The sequence below is a fragment of the Carassius carassius genome, chromosome 43 (genome assembly GCF_963082965.1).
Source record: "Carassius carassius chromosome 43, fCarCar2.1, whole genome shotgun sequence".
NCBI lineage: Eukaryota > Metazoa > Chordata > Actinopteri > Cypriniformes > Cyprinidae > Carassius > Carassius carassius.
This window is the reverse complement of record NC_081797.1, coordinates 12,323,757-12,331,865: the sequence shown is the minus strand read 5'-3', so window position 1 is coordinate 12,331,865 and position 8,109 is coordinate 12,323,757. Positions and strand designations below refer to the sequence as shown.

The following is an 8,109-nucleotide window of genomic DNA, read 5'->3' as shown; positions in this document are numbered from 1 at the left end:
GGTCCTGTTGTGTCTTAACAAGCGAGGTGGATATTAATCCCATAACTCTGTCAAATCCATGATTAACGTTTATGGGTCATATACGCACGCGAGGGTGAAAACAAACGCGAGGGTGTATGATTTTTCTTTAATTCTTCTGGAAGTTGGCTTATTTGGACGTGAACATACGCCAGCTATGTGCTGGCCAGGCCTGGTTTGACTCGTTTTGGGGTGTTCGCACTGCAGTTAGCCTCGACCGCTGGATGAGTATGTGTGCACTAGGTGGCGCGAAATGACAGATCATTGTTTTTATTTTTAACGACTGAACTGTCAGAGATGACATTCTGTTAATTCTATCTACAATTTAAAATGTTATATTTGAATTGTTTATTTTTACGCTTCGTTGCAAAATATTAGCAAAACACTTCCAAATACTACAATGGGAATTACCATGGTCCCATTGGTAAAGCCATGTTTTTAACACTTCACCATAATTAAGTTTTTATCACAGAAATGATCGTGTAAATACTATGGTATTTGAGCCTGGTAATCATTCAGTGCCATGGTAGATGGGGGAGCATGTTTAATTATTATTATTTTATAAATTTATTATTTTATAAATTTTGTTCACTTAAATTGACTTTTTGAAAGTTTGGGGTTGGTAAGACCTTTTTATTTACTTTCTTTTTCTTTTCTTTTTAAAGTGTTTTTGTCACTTTGCTTACCAAGGCTGCATTTATTTGGTTCAATAAATAAGACAACTCTATTCTATTTTAATATATTTTAAGATGTAATTTATTCCTGTGATGCAAATCTGAATTTTCAGCTGTCATTACTCCGGTCTTCATTGTCATACGATCCTTGAGAAATCATTCTAATATGCTGATTTGCTGTGCAAGAAATATTTTTCATTATTATCAATGTTAAAAACCATTGCGTTTTGTTTTTGAGGTTACTGATTTACTGAGGTTACTGATTATTTATTTGTCAATTGTGTCGATGAATAAAGTAAATCTCATAAATGTGTTTACTGTCACACATGTGTCCTTGTTGAATAAAAGTATTTTTTATTTTTTTAAATATTCACATATCTCAAACTTTTGACCAGTAGTGTATGTTGAAGGAATTTCATTACAGCAAAATGAGTTACAAAAGTTAGAAAAAATGTGTAATTTTTGTGAGAAGAAAAAGATACAAGATCATACAGATTTTTTATTTATTCTTTAAAATTAATTTATTTACAAGGTTCAAATGTTTTATCAGTGCGAATAGAAAGAATATAAATACCTTATTTTACATGCTGGTATCTAATATCTACGAGCTTTGACAAGTAATGGAGGTATTTCATGGATACACATTTAATCTATTTCATCTGATAATGTGTTCACTTAAGTACTATCAACCAATCAATTCTTCCAAACTATTACAGATTACATAGTTACTGACCTGACATCACTTTCACATAGACTGACCTTTAACATGAGTAAAAACAAAAGAACGGCTCCCTGAATGTCTCAGTCTATACTATTTTCTCTAGGGGTTAGGCAGGGCTATAAAACAGTGGACAGGCACTTTAGGAATCTTTTGATTCTTTGTTGGTCATTTAGATGCAGAGCAAACAAAACACTGTTTTTCTATGTACAGCACCGGCAGACACTGAACATAAGCTGTAAAATACTGTAAGAAGTCATCACTCTAAAACACACCTGACCATTGAACCCAATGACAGACAGTGTGTATGATGGTCATCTTCACATTAATAAAACTGGGGGAAAAATAACTAGGGGAAAGAAAATTCAGACATTTGGGGCAAAAAAAAATAAAACCACGAATTAAGCTACATATGCTTAAAAATGCGCAGTATATATACATATATAAAAAACACAATATAAACAATCAAAACAGTGCTGTAAAAAATACCACAGTAAACATAAATATTCAATATTGGCATCACAGTGAAATCCTAATTTACAATTTTACAAATAACCCTATTACACATCTAAAATACAAAATGACACTATAAACATTACTTACACATCATAAGTCATCTGTTTATGACTGATGAATTCTGGAATAAACTGTACAAATGCTAAATAATATCAAAGTCCAGATCAGCTTTATGCATTTCGATGTCAGAAAACATTCCTGCTCAACTTGGATGATGTAGCGCTTTGGAATGCTGGGATAGCTAGCGCCCGGCTTCCTTTTGTGTTAAATGAACCTTTATAAATACTAAAAACAACTTCAGAGCAGGACAGTGTTGTGCTTTAATACTAGTGGGGACGCAGAAACTGGTTCAAACCCGCTCCAGTTCATTCAGCGTCCTTCAAGTTGAAGACTCAGATTGATGTTTCATTGCTGCCACTAACAAGAGAAAGAAAGAGAGGTGTTACAATCAGAATAGAACCAAAAAAATCCTAATGATCAGCATTTGAGCTCCAACTCACTCCGAATCAAAGTCTTCGTCCGCCAGGGTGACGGGGCTCGTGCCCAGCTCTATGGCCATCCCATTCAGTTCAGACTGAGGAGGTAATGGAGGTGGTTTGATGATCATGCTGTTAGCCTCGGTTCCTGAGCGAAGCCCCTCGTTTGACCCCACCGATGGAGTCTTTCGGGGGATCTGGGGTGGGTTGTAGTCACTGAGCTTCTCCCTCAAGCGGTTCTTCATGTTCTTGTCCGTCAGTGGCGGTGGATATGTGATCTTGTTCTTTAAAATGCCTAATAAAAGTGAAATGATAGTATGATATAATATATAATACTTTAATGGAATATATATATATATATATATATATATATATATATATATATATATATATATATATATATATATATATATATATATATATATATATATATATGTATGTACACACATGCACAATTATATTATTTAAAATATATAATATATTCTAAATACATAAATATTTTATCTTGTAATAAAATTCATGAATAAGCACAAATAGCAAAAGCCTGTAATTTACTCAAAATCTTTAGTTCATCTCAAAACAAGTATTCATGTCAATAAACATATCAGTTTCCATCAGAATGAAAAGTCCTTGTGTCATTGTTTACAAACAAAATGCTTAGTCATGTTGTCAATATAACAGTGCACTTTGTTAGTATTACCTGATGTAAACTATGGCAACATTTTGGATGACAGTGTATTGAACAGTATGCCATATAATAATAATAAAAATTCATTACATTTATATAGTGCTTTTCTAGGCACTCAAAGTGCTTTACATTGTCAGGGGTATCTCCTCATCCACCACCAGTGTGCAGCATCCACCTGGATGATGCGACGGCAGCCATAGTGCGCCAGAACGCCCACCACACACCAGCTTACTGGTGGAGAGGAGACAGAGTGATGAAGCCAATCAGCAGATATGGGGATTGTTAGGAGGCCATGATGGTCGGAGGCCAATGGGCGAATTTAGCCAGGATGCCGAGGTCACACCTCTACTCTTTTCGAAAGACATCCTGGGATTTTTAATGACCACAGAGAGTCAGGACCTCGGTTTATCGTCACTTCCGAAGGACGAATATGCTTATGTATGCCATATATCCATTTCAAAAGTACAAATTTACACATTACTCCCAGAATTCCCAGTTACACTTTTACTAATGGTCTGACCAAAAAATAAAAATAAAACAATAAATAAACCTTAACAATGTCATTCTGATATAGAAAAGGAAAAAGACATATGGGCACAAAGATGAAAATAAAAAATAAGTCCATCAGAATTTGTAACTCTTGTGTTGTCCTCTGTCTATACAGTATAAGCTTTCTAACTGAAGATTCATGAGATGAACCTTTGAGCTATTTCAGAGAAATGCTTTATCATTGGTTGATCTACATTCTCTTCATTAGTCAAGATTCTCTTGCACAATTCATGCCAAATTTACAAAAAGTCTAATCATAATGTGCAAAAAAAAAATAGCTTGAGAGTTTATGACAACTAGATTAACCATTTTGCATTTAATGACCTATATGATGAACTAAAGACTAGATGTTTTGAGGGGTAAGACTAGGGGTGAGCTACATGACATTAGCAACTGATAATGTAGGAAACCACAGATAAATGTACATAATCAATTGCATGAATGTACAAAAGAATGAGAAACTGGTTTTATGATGTGTATAAATGACTAGATGATGTGGAGGTTGTACAAGTAGTTTTGAGATTTTCATTTCTGATTTGAGAAATGCACCAAAGTGACTGAGAAGATCTCAGTGATCTTATTCTTTTAAATGCCTAATGAAAGTACTAATATCATACAATATAAATAATACAGAATATATTAATAGATCTAATAATAAAAATAATTGTATTTTTCCGTTCTAGTTTTAAAATGTAAATTTTTAATTTATAAACAAATAATAGTGTAATTAATTATTTCACAGTACTCTATTAAATTATTAAATGTTATTTTATATAATATTAATATTAATAAAGGTACAAATATAATACAAAATAATATAATACAGAATATATATATATATATATATATATATATATATATATATATATATATATATATATATATATATATATGTGTGTGTGTGTGTGTGTAGATAAATATTATCTAATAAATTATTATATATTATTATACTATTATTATTAACTAACATTTATAAAATACATACAATATTATGCATGCAGGAACAAAAAATGATTTTTCAAGTACTAAAATGGTTTCATTCAGTTAATTATAATTGTTTTTCCCTTTAGTTTTTCTCGTTTTAGTTTTGAAGCAGTCATTTTGATTTAGTTTATGTAGTTGTCGCTCACCTCTTCTGGGTAACTGGTTGCTGTTTGGCTGACTTGGTGAACTCTCACTTTGAGACACATCTCCATTGTGATTTACTTTCTTCCCCTGATGAAGCTCCACATTTACTTTCGTTTCCACCCGCAGTTTCTCTGGAGCACTCGGCTCCTCACTTTCACTGGCTGTGGGCGGCTCCTGCGGCCAGTATGGCTTCCCTTGACCGGACACAACATCAGCTGCAGAACAACATGAGTAAAGTTATCAAAAATCCAAGTTTGAATATAGATAAAATAAATAAAACACGTAAAAGAGCAGGTCAGAGTTCACAGAAGAGGCTGCAGGCACCTTTAGGAGTGCTATGGATGGGCGTTCTCTCGTTATTCCATTTGGTCCTGGAGTGTCTGGCCTCGTCCTCACTGTCCGAGGAGTGGGAGGAAGCGTAGGAGCTGCTGTGTTCATCCACTGAGAGCTCGCTGTCCGAATCCGAGTCTGAAAATAAAAGAAAAGGAATATTCACACGTTCTGACACAAGCTGAGCCTTCAATGGTCTTAAAAATAGTTGCATAATGCTCCTAAGTGTTACTTCTGTCCTCACTTTCTTCCTTTTTACTCTTGTGGAAGAAGAGCGAAGAGTTTCCTTCATCATGCCCCACATTTCCACCATTAGACGATATGCTGTGTTTCTTCTCCCTTGAGTGAAAACAACATCAAATCTATACATTACTACATAATTATCATTACATCAAGTGGAGTCACAGTAAGTTGCATGTGAAATGTTCACAAATGCAGCTGCAAATATAGCAATATTACATACATGACAACCAGAATTACTTCTTTGATTAGTTAATAACACTTTTTCTGTAAATGTCATATGCTCTACTGCTACGCTTTGCAGTTAGAAGTGTGTCTGAGAGATCAAACATGTAAATCAATACACATTGGACCTAATATAAGATCCATGTAACAGATGACAGATGTGCTGTGAATCACAATACTGTTAATACGGCTCTGTCAGTGGTTATGGTAAAAAAAATATAAGTCACAAATAAGGCTACACGATTCTCATATTAAGAGGTTAAGGAGGAGGTATGGTGATATTTTACATTAGCATTTAAAGAAACATTGTTTTATTACACGGATGTTTAAGAAATACTTGATTCTGATTGGTCACTTGTAGTATTCAATATAATCCTGGTGCATTACCTGAGTGTGGAAACAAGGTATCTGCTGCTGTGACTCTTGCCTGATCTAATAGAGGCCTCTAGAGAAACACTGGACTCTCCAATGGTGGTCCGGTACAGACCTCCATCCTCCGTGTAGACGTCACCATTCAGAGAACGCTAGAATGAAAGATGAAGAGAATCACTGTTAGCGATCAGTCAGCAAATACATTGGGCCTATACATGAATCTTATTTTGTTAACTGAAAATGTGAAATGACTCACTGTGAGTAAGGTCGCCCGTGTTGTACTGGGATCTTCAGCTGGTACTTTCTTCCCTGTAAAAACACTTTTTAGGTTCCTCCTCACGTCTTTGTTGAGAATACAGTGGAAAAAGAAAATGCAAATGCCCTGAAATTAAAAAATACACATCATTAATGAATAATTAAATAGATAAACATTAAAACAATACACAAGCAAAACTGTTTGTTAAAGAGCGCAATCCACTCCCATATGGTTTCTATAAAACCACTGTGTTTAATTATCCATTTTATATTTTTATTAATATATTTTATAATATATTTATTTATTAATTAATTATTCTTTTTTTATTTTAACTTTAATTTAACATTTTTACTTCACTATGCCTATATAAAGAGATGTTAAATTAAAATAAAAGTAAAAATTAAAATAAAATGTTAAATATAAGTTTTAGAAATATGGGAAAGACATCTCAAATTTCTGTTCTGACAAACAATGAACATTATTTACACAGCACATGACCATACTGTATGTACCTGCAAGCAGCTGAGGATGGCAAAGAGGTAGTGGAAGGACAACACATCGCTGTTGACTGCCATCAGAGCCAGCAGCCAGGTGGCGCTGATGAGCAACAGGAGGAGGAAGGCCCCTCGAAGAGCAGAGCTGCACAAGAGCAAACAAGAGTGATGAAAAAAAAAAAGCTTTAACCTGCTTCAAGCCATTAGTACTATTCTGTATTGTTCAGTTTCACCTTCTCGCTGAACTTACATTGCTCCTGACTTTTCTGTTCGCTGGCGCCGTCCACACGAGGCTTTGGCTGCCAGCACAATGAGGACTGTATTTATCTGTTAAACACAAAGTGTTTTATTTTGCATTATTTACTCAAAACCAAATACAGTTGGGAGGGATGGAAAAGAAAGCAGTGCTTCCACAAACTGACCAGCACTACAACGGAGACTGGTCCTGTGATGCTCCAGATAAGAGTGTCATAAACCGAGAGCCAGCAGAAGTCAGCGTTTCCATAACCCTGAGGATCCAAACCCACAGCCAGACCTGAGAAGAGACAATCAATCAGCAACAATGCACAAATGAGCAAGATTTAAAGGGGGTTTTGGTCGTTTTTAATTGTGTGTTTATATGTGTTTATGTTTATGTTTATGTTTATATATATATATATATATATATATATATATATATATATATATATATATATATATATAGAGAGAGAGAGAGAGAGAGAGAGAGAGAGAGAGAGAGAGAGAGAGAAATGTGAAAATGTATTTCCGCTGATGAGTATCCTGGTATATTTTCAAACAAGCTCATTTTTTCAGTGAAGTTTCATTAAATAATTGAAAAAAGAATTTCATAAATTCAGTCAGTAATTTACTGTACTTTATCATTCAAAAGTTTGAGTTACTAAGATGTTTTTATGTTTTAGAAAGAAGCTTATGTTCACCAAGGCAACATTTTTTTTTACAGTAAAACAGCAATTAATTAAAATTTTAAGGGGTCATATGATGCGATTTGGAGTCTCTTTGGAGTGTTACAAGCTCTTGGTGCATAAAGAAGATCTGTAAAGTTGCAAAGACTAAAGTCTCAAATCAAAAGATATTCTTTATCAAAGTTAATACTCTGCCACACCCCCCTAAAATGGCTCATTCAAACATGCCCCCACATGTCTATGTCACCATGTGGAAATATTTGTGTAATGCCACCCAAATGCTCACACAAAAAATTAAAGAAGCTGTGGTTTCAGTAACCAGTTAGTGTTGAAGCAGCCATGTCAAGGAGATGCTGTGTGTATCCAGGTAAAGCAAAAGCACTTTATTTGGCCTTCCGATAGTAGATGCATTTAGGAATCTTTAAGTTTACTTACAAGTTACAACAGAACTGAATTTTATGGGCGACTGTTTCGTGAACCTAGGAGAGAGGTGATTCCAACT

The 8,109-nt window shown here is 34.4% G+C and overlaps 1 protein-coding gene across 1 annotated transcript in view; it reads right to left on the bottom strand.

The window, feature by feature from the left end:
* Positions 1–1,178: 1,178 nt before the first annotated feature.
* celsr1b (cadherin EGF LAG seven-pass G-type receptor 1b) overlaps positions 1,179–8,109 on the bottom strand; it is a 53,550-nt gene continuing 46,619 nt past the window's right edge. The window contains exons 26-35 of the mRNA XM_059535703.1: positions 7,107–7,219; positions 6,935–7,011; positions 6,703–6,829; positions 6,191–6,316; positions 5,950–6,086; positions 5,342–5,436; positions 5,092–5,235; positions 4,770–4,982; positions 2,427–2,697; positions 1,179–2,343 (exon numbers count right to left, since the gene is read on the bottom strand). Coding sequence (XP_059391686.1) covers positions 2,319–2,343; positions 2,427–2,697; positions 4,770–4,982; positions 5,092–5,235; positions 5,342–5,436; positions 5,950–6,086; positions 6,191–6,316; positions 6,703–6,829; positions 6,935–7,011; positions 7,107–7,219 — 1,328 coding nt within the window. The 3' untranslated portion in view covers positions 1,179–2,318. The remainder of the gene's footprint in view (positions 2,344–2,426; positions 2,698–4,769; positions 4,983–5,091; positions 5,236–5,341; positions 5,437–5,949; positions 6,087–6,190; positions 6,317–6,702; positions 6,830–6,934; positions 7,012–7,106; positions 7,220–8,109) is intronic.